Source organism: Saccoglossus kowalevskii, chromosome 4 (genome assembly GCF_978046115.1).
Source record: "Saccoglossus kowalevskii chromosome 4, keSacKowa6.1, whole genome shotgun sequence".
Taxonomy (NCBI): domain Eukaryota; kingdom Metazoa; phylum Hemichordata; class Enteropneusta; family Harrimaniidae; genus Saccoglossus; species Saccoglossus kowalevskii.
The window spans coordinates 24,868,726-24,890,361 of record NC_140644.1 but is presented as its reverse complement, the minus strand read 5'-3'; the positions used below and the strand labels follow the sequence as shown (position 1 = coordinate 24,890,361).

The 21,636-nt window shown below is 34.2% G+C and overlaps 2 protein-coding genes across 2 annotated transcripts; both read right to left on the bottom strand.

The window, feature by feature from the left end:
* Nucleotides 1–82: 82 nt before the first annotated feature.
* Nucleotides 83–15,525, bottom strand: LOC146747219 (E3 ubiquitin-protein ligase rnf213-alpha-like). The gene is made up of 11 exons (XM_085498342.1): nucleotides 15,478–15,525; nucleotides 14,756–14,958; nucleotides 13,614–13,719; nucleotides 10,431–10,531; nucleotides 9,956–10,144; nucleotides 9,603–9,854; nucleotides 6,325–6,436; nucleotides 5,421–5,807; nucleotides 557–670; nucleotides 309–425; nucleotides 83–151 (listed from the first exon to the last, which is right to left on the bottom strand). Exons 1-11 carry the CDS (start codon nucleotides 15,523–15,525, stop codon nucleotides 83–85), a joined length of 1,698 nt encoding a protein of 565 aa, XP_085354468.1.
* A 974-nt stretch (nucleotides 15,526–16,499) lies between these two features.
* LOC102809917 (E3 ubiquitin-protein ligase rnf213-alpha-like) lies at nucleotides 16,500–21,616 on the bottom strand. The gene is made up of 3 exons (XM_085498341.1): nucleotides 21,447–21,616; nucleotides 21,052–21,196; nucleotides 16,500–16,851 (listed from the first exon to the last, which is right to left on the bottom strand). The coding sequence occupies exons 1-3, from the start codon at nucleotides 21,532–21,534 to the stop codon at nucleotides 16,500–16,502; spliced, it is 585 nt and encodes a 194-aa protein (XP_085354467.1). The 5' UTR covers nucleotides 21,535–21,616.
* Nucleotides 21,617–21,636: the final 20 nt, after the last annotated feature.

Sequence of the window (21,636 nt, the reverse complement as noted above, 5' to 3'; positions counted from 1 at the left end):
TTATATTATATTATATTTTGACTTCATTTTATATACTTTTCATTGTATTCAATTGATAATGCATAAACATATACCATATATATTAATTAATGCTTACCTTTTCATGTACGTAGTCTGTCCCATTAATGAATGCTTCCAGTCTGTTGATAAGCTGAAGGAACAGTAAATGCATTCAGTTTAATATTTGTTCTTTCAAATCCCCACATACCTCCCTCCATGTATCAGTGAAATTGAGGTAGCAACACTATTGGTGAGATTATTTTCGAATTCTTTCATAGCATTTGTCAATGAAAAATATTATCACCTACCTCTTGATGAGCAGTTGTTTTTTGTTCGAGAGATTGAACACTATTCATGGTTATTTTTCTGTAAATAGCCAAGTGGAACAGTGATTCCTTTTGTTTTTTTCCAAAATCCGTTTGTTGCTAATCAGAAGAAAACAAAATTATCTAAAATTAACAAAGCAAAGATGATAGGTTATGACTACTTGTACCTAAATATACGATATCTAAACATGAAATCATCATCAGTCTTTATATTATATTATATTACTTACTTTAAATATGTCCACTATTGATTTACATTCTGGCGTCATATGTAATTGTGTAATTGCTGCTGAGAATGCGTTATAAATATCTCCACAAACCACAAATTGGTCTGGTAATTCCATCTAAAAGTGCATACAAACATTTATTATTAGCAGGGCTCAAACTAACTTCAACCTTTTGAGTTTGCCTAGTCTAGTTTCATTTAGTCATTCATACCTACCTTATACCCAATCAATATGAAAATATTGATTGTAACTCTTGGGCATTATTTGATCATGTTGTTATATCGCAGAATTTTAGTCTGCTACTTTATGACTGTCTCACGCCAAAACAATGTAGACTCATCGCATTAACACATTTGGCAAGCGTGGGCGTCAGAACAATAACACACTCTCTAGTCCAGTTTCGACAAGCTGCTTTTGACATATGGGTGATTTCCCATTAACACCCCGTTTGGGCTTCAATTTCAAAAACAATACACATCGTGGATGACTGCGATTTTAGCACCCGTACGTAATACAATAACTCACTGGATGGTACTACTTTCACTATGAGTTTTAATACTTAGTTGTAAAACCAGCTTGTCTCTCGGACTACCACATAAAAACCTAAGCCTTGATGCATTCAACCACAGTCCCTCTGTGACTCAAAAGACACTTTTGGGTTGCACCTTGGTGGCCGGTATATCAACACAAGTCAGGGCTTCAAATGTACTTTATTTTCAAGCTCAGCATCAATGTACGTCATCTTGTTAAATAACTTCAACCCAACTGTGTCATCCATTCTATGTATGTAAGTGAGTGAATGTGCTGACCTTTGACACATGCGTCGTGACCCTGTTACCTCAAGCAGACAAGTTGAGAGAGCCAATTCCTGTCATCCATAACTCCCGTTATCAACAGACGTTCCTCCGGACGAATATCCCTGTATCAACTTTCCCCTTTCCCGTGAATACTGACACAGAGATTGACAATGTCCCTAATTCAAAACTGTGACCTTCATTTTTGCTAGATTCTAAAGGCAGCCTGAACTGGAGCCCCCATGATTATAGTTAAAACAATATCTGGCTAGCTATTTGTACATTGACAATTTTTAGTCAATCTAAAACCCCCTTGAAACCTTTAGAAAACTATTTTGTCAAGATGAATACAGAAAGATTCTATACAACATTTGGTGGTCAGGTTATTCAGTTTACCTGTTTTTGTAAGAATTGTAATCTGAAATTAGGAATGTATGCATTTGAAACCAATCCATTTTATTATTGATAACAATCATTTGAATTATCGGGTTCAACAGCAGTACTCTCCAAAAAACAAGTGATGTCACTAAAGGCTGGAAAACGTCTCACGGACATATTTTAATAAATGGCATAAGACTAAACCAAACCAACAGGTGTCTAGTACTCACACAAAGGGTAGTGAACCAGTCAATATCAGCCGAATTTACTACCTTACGTACTTACTCAGTTGATGAGGCAGTCATAGTAACGGCTTCTAAAACTGGTTTCTTTTTAATATCAAGATCGCCAAATGAGTACCTGCAGGACCTATACATCAAATACACCCACTTATATGGGCTCCATCTATCAAGGATTTTTTTGTTAGCACAGTAAAGGCAGTAAGTGGAAGTTTGAGTACCTGCACATGTACCTAACAAAATGTCCATGCTAGAGACAGCATACCCGCGATACCTTGTTATGGATAATGATATCACCAAGGGACGCGACACGCCACAACACCTAGGCAGTGTACTGCTCATGCACCTATTATATGCAAAACTGCATGGGGTGTTACACTACACTAAGGATAGCCAGTCTAATATATTGAAAGAAAATACTCAAGCTTAATTCCATCAATGCACTTACACGATAGATGTTGATTCAGCCTTACATGCTATGCATATTGATATAAAAGCAACCATGCCAATAAATAACAACTGGACGTCTATTACCATGAAAAAATAGTCTATATAATAAATAAAGCAAGGCTACAAGATTTTAATGCGTTTGCTGAAGACGTGCATAGTACTACTGGAAAGATTTACTGGCAGATCATTGAAAAATGAAAATTCAGCTAACGAGTTCAACATTACATTGTCCAGAGTACTGAGAGCATGGCTACACAATAATTCCATAAATGTAAATTTAGATAACTGACTCAAAATAAGCCAGGACAGTGTACAGTGCACTTTCTGGGTTTCATAGTAAACTAGCAAAATTAGTTCCCAATCTCTACACAAGGGCAAGTGTTTTTAGATATGAAATTCAACATGTAGCGAGGAAGAGTAAAACCTTCACAAACTCAATTCACCAAAATTAGAAACCTGACTTGTGTGCTACACTTCAAATCAATAGTAAAGTTGAGGACACCTATGAGTTTTGTGGAAATGACTTCCAATAGTTCCAATGCAAGCAGCTGTTCGAGTCTGCCTTAATTATTTAGGTGTACACAGAGGAACTAGGATCCAAATAACAGCCTTGTTGTTTTTCATCACTGCTCTCTATATCACATATATGTAAATGATTCACGTTTACTTTTGAAAGTGAGCGTACGCTCAACTCGCATCTTCATGAAAAGTTAGCCGCTCAGTAACCAGGCTCAAATACTACATAAAGACCTATTTACATACATAAGACAGTGGTGAATGGCCAGTGTTACCAGGACATGTAAACAATCTTTCTGATCTCCTTTGCCTCTGGCTGAAGGAGGACCAGAATAACAGTCCTCTTTGTTTTGTCATCACTGCTCTCTGTGATGAAGACAGGTTAGGATGTTACTATGAAGATTATATAAGCATGATATCATGGCAATAAAATAACAAGCAGCCTCTCGACAGTTTTAAAGTATTAAAGATATCATCACAAAACAAATCTAAGAAAGAAACCTATATGTATATTATCAAAGTAATTCGACTGGCGGTTGTGAAGTAGAATTCGAAATAAAACAGTGGAATATGATTGGCTCAATTTTCAATGCCGGATTTTGGTGGACACCCAATGTCTTCATACTTGCTTCTGGAGGCAGAAGGTCTGAACTCAACCTACAGAGACATAGCAGGTCAATCAATATTTTTCTATTAATTATATGTAAGGTAATTATGGCTTCTCTATGTAAAATGTTGGCTATTTTGAATCGAAATGCTGAAGCAATGCATGTGCATACATGTATGTCCCACATAAAGTACTAGGCATGTGCAAAGAAAAACGGAATCGGCCCAAAGGATTCTGAATTATATGACTAAAGACGGACAGTCGGAGGACATGTGTCCTAACATGTATAATCTATGTACCAAATTTGAATGAAAACTGACAAAGCATGTCCAAAATGTCGACATTTTCAAAAAACAAGCTGGCTGCCAGTCGCTAAACCACTGCATGTGCATATGTCCCACATTAAGTACTAGAAATTTGAAAAAAATGAACGGAATTGGTCAGAAGGATTCTGAAATATGACTCTGGAAGGACGAACGGATGAATGCACAGTCGCACCAGTCGGCCGTTTTGAATCGAATTGCTAAACCACTGCATGTACATATGTCCCACATAAAGTACTAGGCACATACAAAGAATGAACGAAATCGGTCCAAAGGATTATGAAATATAACTCTGGACAGACGAACGGATGGATGCACAGTTGCACCAGTCGACCGTTTCGAATCGAATTGCTAAACCACTGCATGTACATGTGTCCCACATAAAGTACTAGGCACATACAAAGAATGAACGGAATCGGTCCAAAGGATTCTGAAATATGACTCTGGACAGATGGACAGACAGGCCGACGGACGGACAGACGCATGGACGGTCGGAGGACATGTATCATAACATGTACAATCTATGTACCAAATTTGAATGAAAACTGACAAAACATGTCCAAAATACGACATTAAAAGAAAAAACAAGATGGCTTTCAGTCGGCCATTTTGAATCGAATCGCTAAACCACTGCATGTGCATATGTCCCATATAAAGTACTAGGCAAAGAATGAACGGAATCGGTCCAAATGATTCTGAAATATGACTCGGGACGGGCAGACGCAAGGACGGATGAACAAAGACCGAATTATAAGTACCCATTTTTTGAACTTCGCTCGAACAGGGACTAACCATTGCTACAGTTGGCAGTATTAGTTCACAATTTGTGTTAATCAAAAGGGCTCCTTTTGGGGAGTTTATTCTAACATGTATTTCATTAATAACTTTTTGAAATAATCCAGTTCCCAACTTACCAAAAGTTCTCCCAGTTAATGTGTCAGTATTTAGCCAACACCGGTATAACTACATTTATTTAAAAAAAAATTTACCCCACTGCATCTAATAAGTTAATTCTATGGCTGTGCTACATTTCCTACTTGGGAGTTTCAGAAAAGTTACTATCCACTCAGAACTGTCTGAACATGCTTTTTTTATGAGTGTTGAACAAATTAGAACTGGAGTTCAGGCCACTGAGCTTATCTGGCGACAATTTTTTAAATATATTAAAATCGCTGTTTGCACTGTATGACCCATTTGACTTTAATAGCCAGTGTTGTATGTACAATTTGTGTTGTGTTGCATTTTTGGAGTGAGGGCTGCAAGTCACTGCTTTCAGGGTGATCATAATAATAGTGACATGGTCAAAATGTGACCAATAATATGGTCTGATAACGAAACAAATATATTGACAGTGTTGCAACTGAAGCAAAACAAATGAAATCAGGGCTGACTATGAATGACCATAGGCAATTATTGTTAGGTTAGTACACTAGGTTTCATTGCGGTCAGTTGAACAACACATGAATGTCTATAGTCGACAATGTTTAACTATGACCACCAAAAAGGCAGGACTTATCTGAGAATAGGAACTGTTATCACAGTAAAATAAATAATCCAAACCTCGGTACTAATGTCAGGAGGTACAATCCACTTCAATAACTCGTCTTTAGAGAGTAATTCGACGCAATTAGTATCATATGTTCTACATAATTGTTTCAGAAGAAATAATCGTGGCCACTCGGAAGTGCATCCTTCACAGTATTTTCTTGCTTTATCAAATAAACATTTGATGGGTGCCAGGTCCTTCGACTGTGCATCATTGTGCAGTAAATAGTGCTTGATGTTTTCCGCAGTAATTATCAATCCAAACCGAGCTGCAGCAATGGATTCTAATTGATCAACATTTAGGAGGTCCTTGTGATGATGACTTTTGATCATAGCAGTCTCCAGTTTACTTATAGCCAGTCCAACCATGGTTGACTGATGTACCTGGTTATAGTACGAGTCCTAATAATAGTTGAACACATAATAGTAATAGTTAATCACAAATATATAAATATGTTATGATCAACTTCAGGGCTTATTAGTTTTGGTACAAATTCGTGTACATTTTGTATGTATATACATATTACATACATTCTGTACATACATTCTGTTTGTGAATATGAACATCTGATAATAGTTCATATTCAATTACTGAATTTCAATTATCTAATTTACAAAATCATTAACCGTCTTGGGTCTTCCTTTCCAAAAGTTTGTACAAATTAATTAATTGCATTTACAATTTTACATTAATTAATTAATTCATGATATAATGAATTCACTTCACATGGTATTGAACTAGTGTGTTTTTAAGTCTTTACTAATATTTCTTTTTAACCAACCTCCCACTAGAACTGCTCGATGGCCAACAGCAGATTTCTATGTTGTGATTTTACATTACTTTTCGAGCAGCACCATTACAGTTGCCAATTAAATAGCGTAAATAATGGCAAAAATTGAAAATTGTATTTGATCTCACCTCCATGCACTGTATACATAACAAAGATAGCTCAACAGTCTCTTCCTGGTTTTCCATTAGGTCACGTTTGTTTTCCAAATACTGCTGAAGCCCATCTCGTACTTGTTCAATGCTGTCGATAAAGAAAATGCATAATCCTTGTCAATGATAGCCCCCCATTAATTTTTTGGTGACTGTGTTAAATATAAAACATCAGAAGGAAGATAAATTTATGTACATATATTATAATTAATAATGTTAGGGGAGTATATTTAGCATGCTAACTTGTTAATTAAAATGGCACTGTATCCAGTTTAACACAGCAACATCCTAGCAATAAGATCTTGAATCAAATCACAAAACAAAATATCTCGTATTGCTCATAACAAGTTTGAATATGTCCATTTGTATCCTATCATATATACCAAGTTCGAATGACATTCCTGATAAATGATTCAAATTTTGTGATTATAATTTTGACGAAACTTTTATTGAAATCTGAAGATTACATGCAATTGATTATTTCTTGCCTGAGCACCAAACATAAACAAAATTATGTAATTAAAGCTGTGAATAGAATTGCAGTGGTCCAACCATACTTTGTGTATATATAGATACGCACATTCACAAGAAGCTTCTGACATCAATGCAATGTACAAAAGAAGAGTTGATAGTTTAAGAACTTGAATCACATGTTTGACACTTTTTGGTGTAAACTTAAACTATGTGGTATCTAAACCACATGGCCATGACACCCATGACACCAAATTTCAAGTCAATCTAGAAAAATAATACCTGTTCAGTAGGAATCAAAGATGAAGGCCAAACCATGTGACCATTCACAACAAGCTTTGCAAACTTCAATAACTTTTATACATAGATGCTATAAAATAATTTATAATTAATCTATAACATTTCTTTCACTTTCCAAATTTTCCATTATGGCAGAAGAGGTCACATGACAGTATTAAGTTTTTCGTGAATTAGGTTATCCTATATAGTAATAATGCTACTATAAAACACCAGAGTACCCTGGCTCTCAGAAAATGGCCACTTTCCATTTATCGTCAATCGAAGATGGCAGAAAATTTTCGTTACTAATCAAAATTATTTTATTTTTCTTGCAAAACATTGTTTGTTCAACATATTCACAAAAAACAAAATAAAAAATCTGAAAGTCTGGACCCCCAGACCTTGGTTCTCTTCAATACAAGATGGTAAGTATAAAATCAGAACGATAACAAAAGCACTACAATCAAGAGATTAAAATAAATATACTGTTGACACTGGTTTAGAAAATGGCACTTTCTTTAATATAAATTGCCAAAAATTGTATGTTACCCATAATACATGTATATATAAACTTTGCTTCATTATCTAACCTATTGAAATTATGATTTGAGGTTTGTGCTGATTGAAATAACCTCATTCTTGCTACTTTGTGTTGTGGACAATCAATTAAAAAGTGAAATTCATCCTCAACTTTATTAGTACCACACCTTTCACACATTCTATCACCCGCTTTTGTTTTTGGTCTTGTATGACGAATTTTCTCTATCATTAAATTATGATCACAAATTTGCATATATATTTTCTATAAATTGGATTTGTAATTGTTGTCAAGTACTGCTCTGTTTTAAATTCTTTTTTAAATTTACTGTTCTTAATTTATTATTTTCCTCAGATTTAGATTTTTCTGAATTAATTGCTTTTCTCCACAAATCTACATAACTGGCTTCTATTTGATCACTTATATGATGTATGCTTTTCTATGATTGATCAATAATATTGCAGGAAATTGCCTCATTTACTAGTTTGTTTCTATTTTTGTTACATATTTTATACCAATATCTGACCATTTTTTTAAATGAAAACTGAGATTGGTATCTGCCCGATTCCCCACGAACTGCTAGATTTGATGCTGACTGGTTAACTTGTAGAAGCATTTTACACAATTTCAAATTTAATTTTTCTATGTATGTTTTATCTGTTTACTACTCTGAACCCCATATTTTACATCCATAAGTTAGTATTGGTGTTATTATATGGTAAAAAATGTTATCGAAGTTGCTATGTTAATATTTGATGATGTGCTTATTTTTTTTTTATATATTTAAATGCTTTTAATGCTTTTTATATAAATGTTCTTTTGCTAGATCAAACTTTCCACTTGGTTTAAATTCTATTCCTAAATATTTATAATTTTTAACTATATCTAGTTCTTCATTTTCATAACAAACACTATACTTATGATTTAATAATTTACCATTTTTATTAAAAATTTCTGACACAAAAACAAGGTCATCAGCATATAACAGGCTACTAATTGTATTGTTGTTTAACTTAACTGGTGTTTACATGACTTATCTAGTGGTACTGATAATACATTAGGATGTGGTATATGCTCCAAAGTGTCATTCACAATAAAATCCTCCAGTTTTCCTGTTCGTGCATTCAAATCCCCCATAAGAATTACATCTCCATTAATTGAATGATTTGTTATTTTTTTCCCCAATTCTTCAATGATATAATTTTTCTGGTGGTAAATATGCCACACAGATATAAATTTCATTTTCCGAATTGAAGAACTTGTTATCTAACTTAACCCTTATAACATCATTAATGATGGTATGCAGCTTTGAAATTCCACTTTTAAACCTATGTTTGAAAAACAGTGCAACACCAGCAGAATTTCGCCTTGCTACTTCTATTTTTATCACTACGAATATAACTAAACTCTGCTAAAGAAAAGTCATCTACTGAATCTAACCATGTTTCTTCTAATGCTACAAATGAATACTGAACAATTAAAATACACGTCACGAGCACATCTCTGTATAAAACAGTAATTTATGCGATGGCTGCAGTGAATGTGATATAAAGCTTAGAAAATAATTTGGGGAAACTAACGTTTAATTAGTGATTTGCACAGATTATTTTCGTATACAACATACCATGCTTTAAACAAAACCAATGTAAATACATTTGTACATATTCAAATACTAATAACCGCATAAGAGGGGACATTTAATCTACCTTGATGGGAACAGCGCATTTAAGTTTATTTTGCATTGGTGAGGCAGGATCCAAAACTTGCCTATCTTGATTGTGCCTTTATGTTATATATTGCATATTACGTGACACAAAGGAGTAATTTGAATTTCTGGCAAGTTTTTAATAACCTGTAGTGAAATCTCCAATGTATTCATCTACTTATCAGTGTCGTGTTCTATAATTGTGAAAAGTAGTTAGTTTAAATATCATATCACAAACTGCACAGTATGAACAAATATGCTCACCCTGATCTTAGTAGTAATTGTAACACCAGTGATCGTACTATTGGAGTTCTGTCAATGCAGTCTTCTTCGAACGCTGACAGATTTTTCGTTTGTTTTCCCTTCTTCTTGCTGTGTTTGGTTACATAGCCTATTAACTTCTGCAAAAGGGCTGGTTCTGGAGATTCACCAGCACCGAAAGAATAGCGGGAAAGTAGTTCCATAAAAAACGCATTGCAACGTTGTTTGAAAGCATTATGCGCAGCCACAGCCTCCCTGTGAACAAATATTGAATTTATTATATTAGTATTAATTCCGAACATATATATATATTTTGTTTTGCAAACAATGTAGTATTCATCAGAGTAGCGACTTACTTGCTCTCAACTGTGCTAACCAACTGGAAATCGTCAGGGATTTCAACCGAGCATTTTCTGTCCACGCAACACCGTCCATGGTTATCAAACCATTCTTGCAAACAACTCAAGCAGAATACATGACCACAAGGCAAGGCTACAGGTTCATTTATACATTCTCGACACTGCAGACATGTTCTTACTCCAAATCTATGAATTTAAATGAACCTACTATTACCACATTGAATAAAGAGTGTTCAACTAAACAAATCCACCGTTTCAAGACAATACAAGGAAATGTGTTGTTAATTTATTATAGTATCGTATATAGTAACAACTCGTTTATATTTCAACAGCACTTGAGTTGTAGGCTTTCTAAATACATGCTGCTGTGATATCAATATAGTGGAACAATGTACATATACACATTCAGAGTTGATATATGATACGCCTTCACTGACGTAGTTTATAAAGAGTTACAAATTATTCAACGTACTTAAAGTGTCGAGTACTCGCAGTTTTGTTAGCGGTTTTCAAAAAATTCTCTATGGTATTGATGGATTTTGTTTTCTTCAAATCCACATTGTTACCCAAAGCCTATAAATAAAAGAATTATAAAAATGTCGTTATATAAAAGGGAAATAGATATTATTATGTACAATGATCACAGGAAATAAAAATAAATATTCGAGAAGAACACAAAATAATTGAGCAATTAATTCACAGTTCATGCCAACATGAGACAATTTTATTATACAGACACCACTATTGTTTGTTTGTTTTATATAGTTTTTGCAATTGATTACAATTAAAGCAGAGCACACTCTATAGATAACGTGCGTGTATATATAGAAGAGTATATAAGAAATCTATATACCCTAAAAGTTAAAAGTACCCTAAAAGTACCCTGAAAACTCCAATGGGCATGCAAAATTGAATCAGGGAAAAACAAGCCATGCATGACACAGTCCCTGTTAGTTATCGAATTTAAGATATACAGTTTTGTTTATAGTAATATAGCTGGAATATAAACATGTCAGGAATATGATTATGACGATTGTTTAACATTTAATGATTGATATTTGTATCTGATCGTCAAATGAGTATCGAGAGATAATGCTAAGGAACGGCATTAATTAAAACAAAATCAGTCATTTTGAATACATGTATAATGAATATATAAAATTTGAAGATAGTCAGTCAAAGCATGAGAGAGATATGGCTCTAGAAGCCCATTCATTAAAACAAAATGGCCACTAGTCAGCCATTCTGAATCCGATCTAAAAATAAAATAACGTGCATCAGGAACCCGTAATGTATAATGTATGTACCAAGTTTAAACAAAATCCATCCATAAATGGTATTTGATGATTTTTTTTAGCACAAAAATGGCCGCCAGTCGGCCAGTTTAAATCTGAAAATAAAATAATAATGTGTCCAACGTATATACCAAGTTTGAACAAAATCCATCTGTACACAGCCGAGAAATGCTTGATTTTGATGATTTTCAGAACAAAAATGGCTGCCATGTGGCTATCTTGAATCAGATTGTGAAACAAATTGATCTGCATATGTATAATAGCATGTATGATGTATGTGTATGTTTGATTGTGATTGGTGCAGGCATTTCTAAGATACAGGTCCGGACGCACGGACGGACGCACGGAGGTCAAAACATAAGTCCTCGTTTTCTTACAATTTGCTTTGAGAGTTATTTGATTCAAACAAGCAGCCTGTCGACTGAGATGCTCCGATGTTAGCAATGCACATTTCAAGAACTGAAGATATTATTAGAAAATGAACAATACGTATAGTATCAAAGCAATCGGACTTGCTGTTTTCAACAAGAATTCGAAAATATCATTTTTCACCAAAAATGATAAAAATATTCATCAAAATTAGATAATTGAAGATATCATAATGGAATGAACACATCTGAAAGAGGTCCACATGTAGTACCTATATATGTAATATCAAAGCAATCGGACTTTTAGTTTTTAACAAGAAGTCGAAAATATCACTTTTTACCAAAAAATACAAAAATATTAACCAAAATTAGAAAATTAAAATTATCATCACAAAATGAACAAATCTGAAAGAGGTCCACATGTAGTACCTATATGTGCAATATCAAAGCAATCAGTCTTGTGGTTTTTAACAAGTCGAAAATATCACTTTTTACCAAAAATTACAAAAATATTCACCAAAATTAAAGAATTGAAGATATCATCACATGAAATGAACAAATCTGAGAAAGAACCATCCAAGGTACTTTATCAAATTTGAAAACATTCTGACTTGCGGTTTTGAGGAAGAAGTTGAAATTGTAAAGTTGACGACGACGGACAATCAGTAATATGAACAACTCCGCTGTGTCGACTTTGTCGACAGTGGGGCTAAAAAGTTGACACGGACGCCAGACGCCGATGAACAATCACTCGTATGATAAGCTCCGCTTGACATAGTTGACAGAAGAGCTAAAAATTTGATAAGGACGACGGACAATCACTCATATGATAAGCTTCGTTCGACAAAGTCGACAGCGGAGCTAATACAAATTGAAAACACTGATCAAATTTAGAACTTAACCTCATTCCCTTCCAGTAAAATTAAGAAGCCACACGGGGAATGAAAATAGAGGTGGCATAATTTGCCATTTTGTTATTGCAATTCACTGGGTGATGAGTTACATTACTTCAAAAGGTGAGCATCACGCTCTCAAAAAACAGGTTGAAATTTCATGCACCTTTCCAATGACTCGTTATTTACTTTTGTGCTTCTAATTAACGACAGTTATATTTCCAGCATTTCAGCGAATGTAGTTTTCTTGCCTTGGAATTATTTTAGCTGTGCTGTTTGTTATTTATCTTTGGACTTAGCATAAGCTTTGTTTTGGGTATGTTCCAAGCAAAATGTTTTTTTCTAAGTTATACATGTGCAGAATAACGATGATATTGCAAAAAACACAAAGAACTCGACGAATTTAGAGCTCGCTCAAAATTATTTTTATTGCCGTTTAACTAGAAGGCGGCGGGTATTGGATATTCAGCACGTTATATAAAGACAACAAAAAATATGAATCTTGAAATTAACTGAAATTTAATTGAGACGGCTATTGTTCCTATAATGTTTAATAATTGGTTTTGTACAATTCATCATATATATGCTTGTATTTTAATCGAATTTTAGTAATTGAGGCAATAACAAGCTCTCTGCTATGACTTCACCTTAAGTAATTAAGTTATTTAATTTCAAGAAATACTTTTATATTCTGTATGTTTGAATGTTGTTCACTAAATAGTAATTGCAAAGATGTGGTGGCGACATAGAAATTTGCTAATAAGTCCATATGCCACATCCAGATCAGCACAGTCGACTCATTTCGACTCAACAATGAATGTGCAATGAACATGCCAAATCAGCTATTTATATCTACTAGGGCTAGAAATTATCTTATTATTGTGCATGTTTCATTTGTACTGAATTTCTGTTGTTGTTTTGTTCTGTTCTGTTGAGAATATACTATTATACAGTATGCACGGATTCCGAAAACAACTAATCAGACTTCACAATAGCTGATCACTGAGTTTCAACAGAGAACATACATAATAGCAGGTAGTCTTGTGACAATTGTGACATGTCGCACATATTCATTCACAAATAATGTTAATTAACTTACAAGAAGAAGATTACGGGACTGCTTCACGTTTTCTTCACCAGCTTTGGTGTCAGGACACACGTGTTCAACGAATAATTTGACAACACTTATGCTTACCCATAGTGGTCTGAAAACAATATTACCAGTAGTTAGAGCAAAGACACTAAAGAACACAAAGAGCGGGAACTAAGGTATACATCAAATAGAATGATGTTTTGTGCAGGGTCTCTAGATGATTCACATTCTCTCATGTAAGTGCCTGCATTCCACAACCCACACCCATTCCACAATCAGTGTACAAATAGTTTATAATGAACCCAGTTATAGAAAAATTTACGAATAAAGAAAATCGTTACCTGCATCGAGTTACAAAGAAAATATTCTGTTAATATTTAGAATCAAGTTTGATTATTAAAAAATCTAAGTGTATGTTATATTTTTTTATAATGTGTGGCATGTTTTCATTTTAAAACTTGCCGATTGAACACACATACAGCATACCCCCTGTCCTGGGAGGACAAAAGATATTTACATACACCTAACTCTCACACTCAGTAGGCAATTGCCAGACATTTTCCTAGACAGGGAAAGATTGACTGGGCGATGAGTGTTCTGACAAACTTGCAATGGAAGATGCCATTATGCAAGAATAGTAGAATGTGACACTCACAATGGTAATATTATTATTATAAACCCATAGACAACACCTCACAACAAACTACCAATTACTACTATCATTCATTAATAATCATTCCCAGTTTTATGTTTTTTGTGTACCTAAAAGGCAATGTAATAGTCCAACTACCCCCCCGTCCTTGTGAATACACATCAAAGGCATACCGCGTCCAGTGTTTTGATTAACTGTCACGTGGGAGGGTATGTAAGTTCAATGCGTCTACAACATTCACTGTTTAAGAAAGTTCCCTAACGGGTGCAGAAGTTAGGTGTATATAAATATCTTGCGCTCGCTGTAATTATTATTATTTTTGTGTGTGGAGCAACTTGTTTGGAATATTGAAATCACATTTGAATCCCAAAAGAAAAAAGAGTTACATGTCACTGTAATTTCTTGATAACATCCATTATGATTAGCATAAGGGTTTCATTTCGTTTTGTACACATTTTGAATGATTTGGTATACAATGTGTTACATAGACATTTACCTGCATTTTTGTATTCGTTCTCTACTGATTTTCCCGTAGTAATTTGCTTTGCTGTGTTTTTCAGAATCTAATATTCGTTCAACGATGGGTCTTGCATCACGTACTGTATTTAACCATTCATTTCTTTTGTCAATATGTATCAATTCCGATGGTTTAGGCTTGAGACTTGTTAACAATGTGAGCAGTGATGATGCATCAAATACCTGAAATAAAACATATTTCATTCTTAAATTAACAAAGTGTGCTTCTATGTGACAAGCCAGTCTTAACGACAACATATCTAAAATCAAGATCAGACATATATCAATGTTTGCAATAAAACAAATAGTTAAGCCTTCACACATAACCTGCAAAAAAAATTACATCGTAGGAACAAAAGTTCAAGTGTTACAGTTACAGTAAGTATGACCTAAATTCTTTAAAACTTACTAGAAATGTTATCCATTCTACAGGACCTGTTTTTACCAAAGATCAAAGGATCATGCAACAGAATGATCAAACATGTGTCCAACAATGTAAGTATACATTTATAAGTAACATTTATAAATAATGACTATGAAGGTTGATATTTGCATGTGTCCAACAATGTAAGTATACATTTATAAATAACGACTATGAAGGTTGATATATGCAGGTTGACATCTCCGAGTGCTCCAAAGTTGTATAATTGTTAGACGATTTAAAAAATCTATTGTTATATTGAATAGGTGGAAAATATTTACCAATTCTGAGTTTTCTTCAACATTTACATGAACTGCATCTGGACACATCTTTATAATTTGTTCAAAGTGTTCCAATCGTTCCCGAATTGCTTCATACGTAAAATGAATTCCAGGAATTGTTAGAACAAAATCACCACCAATCTCATGGCGAACATGGAACTGAGCTGCCATACATCGTATTGTATTCTGGACAATTTTCTAAATAAAACCAAAGGTTATCATTCGTGTTAATGATCCAACCTGTACAAAGATAAATAGTAGTAACATAGTAAGAGCTGAGCCGACAAAATAACTGAAGTACATGCTTAAGCCTACATACCACATATTCAGCATGAAGTTTGTCTGATATTAGTCTTTTGGATATAGTTCGTGAAAAGTCTTCTAGGTAGCATTCGACTAATTCTATGTGATGTTCAGCATCAACGTTCATTACTAAAGATGCTAAATCGGAATCATCCAACAAACTTTGGAATGCTCGATTAACGCTCGGCTCATCTGAACCTGAACTCATAAGGGAACAAAACAAAATTAGAATATGAACAAATTATGAAGATGGGAGAAATCACTTCAGGTATGTTATCAATCTACAAAATCAGTTGTCATACACAATACTTAGTATAACTGGTGTAACAACGTCTTGTAGTTTCTGATTTGTACTTCAGTATGGCCACTACTAGGATCAAATAGAAGAATCCTGAGATTGTTATTAAACCGTAGACTTTTTATATCTCACATGATGAAGACTTACTATAGAGAATATCACCCACCAGGCATGATTTCAATGTACATGTCTACAACAAGTTAGTGTTTAATCATTTTAGCTAGCAACAATTTGAGTAAAATATATTACAAGACTACTATTATAATCATGAAATGCATGGAAGAAGTACATGCAAAAGAGACATGGATGACTAGAATTTTGTCATTTCTTGTACAAATACTGTTGTTTGGCAACAAATATTTACTTTTTTGCTAACCGTCATTTTCTCCTATTATTATAGATATTCAGCTGAGAAGATGTATTAATTTGAAACATGATTACCTTTAAATTTATGAGCACTGTGTAGTAGACTGTCCATGTTGTCTTTGATGATCAAGAAGAATGGACAGTTATATTTCACACATTTCCCTTTATTTTTGGATGACATTACTGGAATAGTAATTCGTGGTTTATTCGTCACTGGTGACAGGAAAGAGTCATACTTAATCACTGACAGCTTAGGGTTGGCAAAAATCTGCAACCAGAGAGTACTTTTCCAGGATCTTCTTGTAGATGCTTTTATTAGGTCTAAGTTGTGGTTCCTGTCTACAAATGCAATGACTTCACCGAGAATTGGAGTCACAGTCGCTCTCAATCGCTGCCACACAGTACGTCTGTCAAATAGTTAATTAATTTTAAAATACAAGACTTGTATGAAACACATATTTTAATTACGGAATGGACCTACTTACTTAAATATGTGATGATGTCATGAAGGACCATCAAACTGTCAGTAAAACCCTGATGTCAGTGAAACTCGTCATCTAAAAACATCATTTGTCTAATAAATGTTCGCGTTTGTCATAAGATTACACATGGTTGGCAAAAGTATTATAGGCTCATTTCTTAAATATAACAGTTCGTTGTTAATAACATAGGCCCCGTTAGAATCATGTTATTCGAACAAAAAGAATAGTTAATAATTTAGATTGAATAATTGACTGGTACAGTATCAATAGAAATTAAATGTATGAAATGACTCTTCTAAAATCGAAATATATGGTCAGAAATTAAACAGGATATGCTATTCATGCAATTTGTGCATCCAAACAGAATTTTACATATCCAGGCTCATGTACAGAGATACGAAACATGAAACAAATCATTATTGACATGAACATATGTATGATGTATGTGCCAAATATGAATGAAAATGGTTCCTATGCCTTGGAGATATATATGGTCAAAAAGCAAGATGTCCACCAGTTAGCCATCTTTGAAACAAAATTTCAAAAACAAAATGGCTGCAAATACATGAACTGCCATGATAGTGCAGAAATCACCAAGGTGTCAATAGTTCACCACAGAAAGCATCTTCTTGAGTCATCTCTGTAGTCTAGTTCATCAACGTTTGCAGATTCTGAGTTTTTCGATACTATTCAATACAGAAATTTTTTGAACAAAAAGTATAAAAATAAAACATGGTCAACAGTCAGATTTGTGAATTAAATTACAATTCAGATATGCACCAAAAATCATAGTAATATTAAAACCAAATGTGAATAAATTAACCATGACTGAGAAATGATTGTCATTTTCAAATGTAGTTTGAACTAAAATGATAAATAAATGTACATGTATATTAGTGCATAACATAACCTTACTTTGGAATTAAGGGGCACCAATCGTCCAAGGATAACATTCATAAAATGGCTTTAGCATATTGAAACAGTGCATCAGGGAAATTGCCTTTGATAGCCCAGTAAGTGTATGTCCTATTATGTCGTCTTTGTACCCATTTTGCACAGCTCAAGCATGTTCAAGGAACAAATGAAAATTAAACCTACTCGACTTCAAATTACTTGTAATACTGAGTATAGCACAACATGCAATAAACTAATACAAGCATACTCAAACTTAGATGCTATATGAATGGTTTGGAATGGTTTCTTTTAAATTAAAATTGATGTTTTTTTTAGCACTTTTTCATCAAAATGGACCGTTGGCCGGTCAAATTGAATTACAAAACAAGCATCCTTGTGATCGAAAAGCTCTGCTGTAATTGTTGACTGCGAGTTGGAAACGTGGAGTGATGTTGATAAAGTGTGGCACCATAGTAGAAACTTGTTATTGTATTATTATCACATACTAAATCCTCACTTGCAATGACCACATAGCTTGGAGACAGGTTCAGGTCGCTTGCTGAACTTCGAATGACTATGCTAAGGCGAAGCAGGATACAGGAAAGCTTGACGATTGCATGGCAAGTAGGACTAGGCAAATGACCATCACGAGAGTATGGGCTTAGAATATGCATGTGAATGGAAATAGCACGGGTGGGGCGTGCACGAGATGGAAGGTCACATGCCTATGAATGGGGGCACACGTTGATGTCATATGCAGGGGATTATGACTGGCATGCGTTGCATAAGTCATGTGTTAGGGATTGTTAAGACTGAGGCGTCGTTGCCTAGCAATAACACAGACTATGCTGACGCATAATCATGCTATTAATGCTAAGACACAACACTAGAGACCCAGTCTTGGCTGAAAGCAGAAGGGGTGTGAGTCATGGTCAAGCGTCATCGCCGAAACCTGGTCTGTGATGTGAGTTGCAGATTTGATTCACATCACAGAGAGATTAGCATGGTACTTGATTGAGGCCAGTCAACCCGACCATCGTTGCGAATACCATTTCCGTGCACAGAGTTGCATATTTGATGCTATTTATGAAGAATGGCAGAATGCTAATCGAGTGGTGTCCGCATGTACTGCAATGACAACCCCCCAAGTTATGAGATGGACGGGAATGGCACAGCGACAAGCAAGCCGAGGAATCGGTATAAATGAACCTGGAAATTGTTGACTGGCCTCGATCAAGTACCATGCTAATCTCTCCGTGATGTGAATCAAATCTGTGACTTACATTGCGGAGTAGGTTTCGGCGACGGTGCTTGACCATGGCTCACACCCATTCTGCTCTCAGCCAAGACTGGTCTCTAGTGTTGTTTCTCAGCATTAGCTCCTCACAAGCAATGAGCACATGACCTTGAAATACCCTTGGTGTGATGAGATATCAAATAACAACACTATGTTAGAGCAAGTGGGTAGTCAGTTTTACCGCTTTTTACTTGGTGTCAGTAAACTGACATCAACTATTGATGTAAAAGCAGAGTTAAGTAGAATGATTTCCAATTAGAATAAAAATAACTATATATATTAGTTATAGACTTAGCATGTTTGCTGACAATAATATTCTAAAATGTGCATTAAATGAAAACAAAGCAATTAAATCAAAGTGGATAAAACAAATTGAAAATATTATTGGTCACGAGGAACTGGAGGAAGTAAGAGAACAGCACAATGTAGATAATATTAGCCAGTTATAAAACATCATGAAAGTGAAATTAAGAGACCAATACACACAATCTTGGAAGGAGCAGCTAAACTCATCCTCCTGAAAAACTGCAAAATCACCTCAAGTGAAAAGAACAAAGACGTAATGTTCTTAAAAATTATGACAAATAACATTGCTCTTTCACTATATCTTAACAACACCATTAACAAAGCACCGCCTGTGTAAACCCCCCGGCAAGGAGAACCTTTACTTGGATTTATTTACTGTATTGTTATTTTCTGATTTTTTTTGTAATTATTAGACCTTTTAAATGTGTAGTTATTTTTAGTTGAATTATTTTACATTATTTTTACCTTACTGTATCCGCAGCAGATTACAGTTGTGTGATAAACTATTATTATTATAAAGATTTGGTGGGGTCTTTCTGAAGTGCAATAGTACACAGCCCATCTACACACACAATGAACATGTGACCGTGTAACCCTGGAGATCGAGGGGAACCTTGAAATTGGCCATGGCAGTTCAGATACATTTGTCTATTACAGTCCATGCATTTTACACAGTTCATATATTACGTATGGGAAAATGGAAAAATAGAAAAAAATAATCATAAATTTCACAAAAATAGAGATACATTTTGTATCTTCGCCAAATGAACAAACAATTATGAATCTCAAAGCAATCTGGTAGGCGGTTTAGGAGAAGAAGTAAAAAAATATGCAAAACTGAGCAAAAAACAACTGTTACAGTTGTCCAATAGCAGCAAACGTATAAACATTGAAATGACCTTGACCTGAAATTAACATTGAAAGACATTGGTCCAGGTAGTTCCGTGCCAACAATACACTTATTTATTAAAGTCCAAGTTTCATATATATCCTATATATAACGTATAGGAAAATGGGAAAAAGTTTTCACCCAAAATTCATAACTTTGAGAAAATATAAAAAGATATTTTTACAAAATAAACAAATTTGAAAAGGGACCCGTCCACGTATCTACATTAAGAACCGCAAACCAATCTGGCAGTTGGTTTTGGAGCAGAATTAAAAAAAAATATTAAAAAAAAAAACATAAAATATTTACTAATAAAAATAGACACCTGCACATGGTCTCATGAAATTAGTCAGTCAGAATCTAATTCATGTCAAGAACATTCATGTCAAATTTCAATGCAATCTGACAAGCAGTTGTTGAAAAAATCATTTTTGACCAATGAGCTCCACAGCTTAAAAAAATGATGCTCGGTCATTTTCAATATCAATGGAGCTTTAAAAAATGATGCTGATGTATCTTCATTTATACTATCTATGTACTAAGATTAAATAAATCTGTAAAATAAAATGATGTGCACCTGTGACTCAATATGTATGATCATCTCCGAGCATCAACATGGCCACCAAATCTACAGGATATGATGTATTTTCTTTGTGTACAGTTAATAGTCCCCGTTTTTGGACGGTGTCTGAATAGAGACTAATAATACATGTAACATTAAACTATTAGATAATCTTACCTGAATGTACCATTGACCTGTAGGTTATCTAAACACATTGCTTCTCTACACAACCACTTGTTTGCAAATATGCTACTTTTTTCATCTTTCTCTTGTAACAGTAGAAACAGTCGCCTTTTCAATACATCAGTAAATCTCAATATTTCTGTCATTAAAAGTAAAAATGATCATACAACACATTTAAGTGCTTTAAATGTCTGTGTTCATGAACACATATTTTTAATATATGCGTATCGCTCCATTCTTAACAGAGTAAATTAATTGCAAAAAAAATCACTAAATACAAAATAATGTTAAGTCACAAAATTGGAAACAACACTAAATACTATGTCAATTCATGGAAATTGGTTAGATTAATCTATTAATTTATTTAGGTTAAAAATAACCAAACTCACCACAATTCTCGATATCAATATTCTTATAGAGTTCAAGTAAAATAGAAACACGTTGTTGCTTTCTCCTTGTACCATCACTTTCTATCATCGCTGTAGCACCATGAATGCAGCTTTTTAGAAGATCAGATCCATTAATCAATGGTGCATCTCTGTCAGTAGCAAATAGTCGTGTATCTAATAATGAGCATAG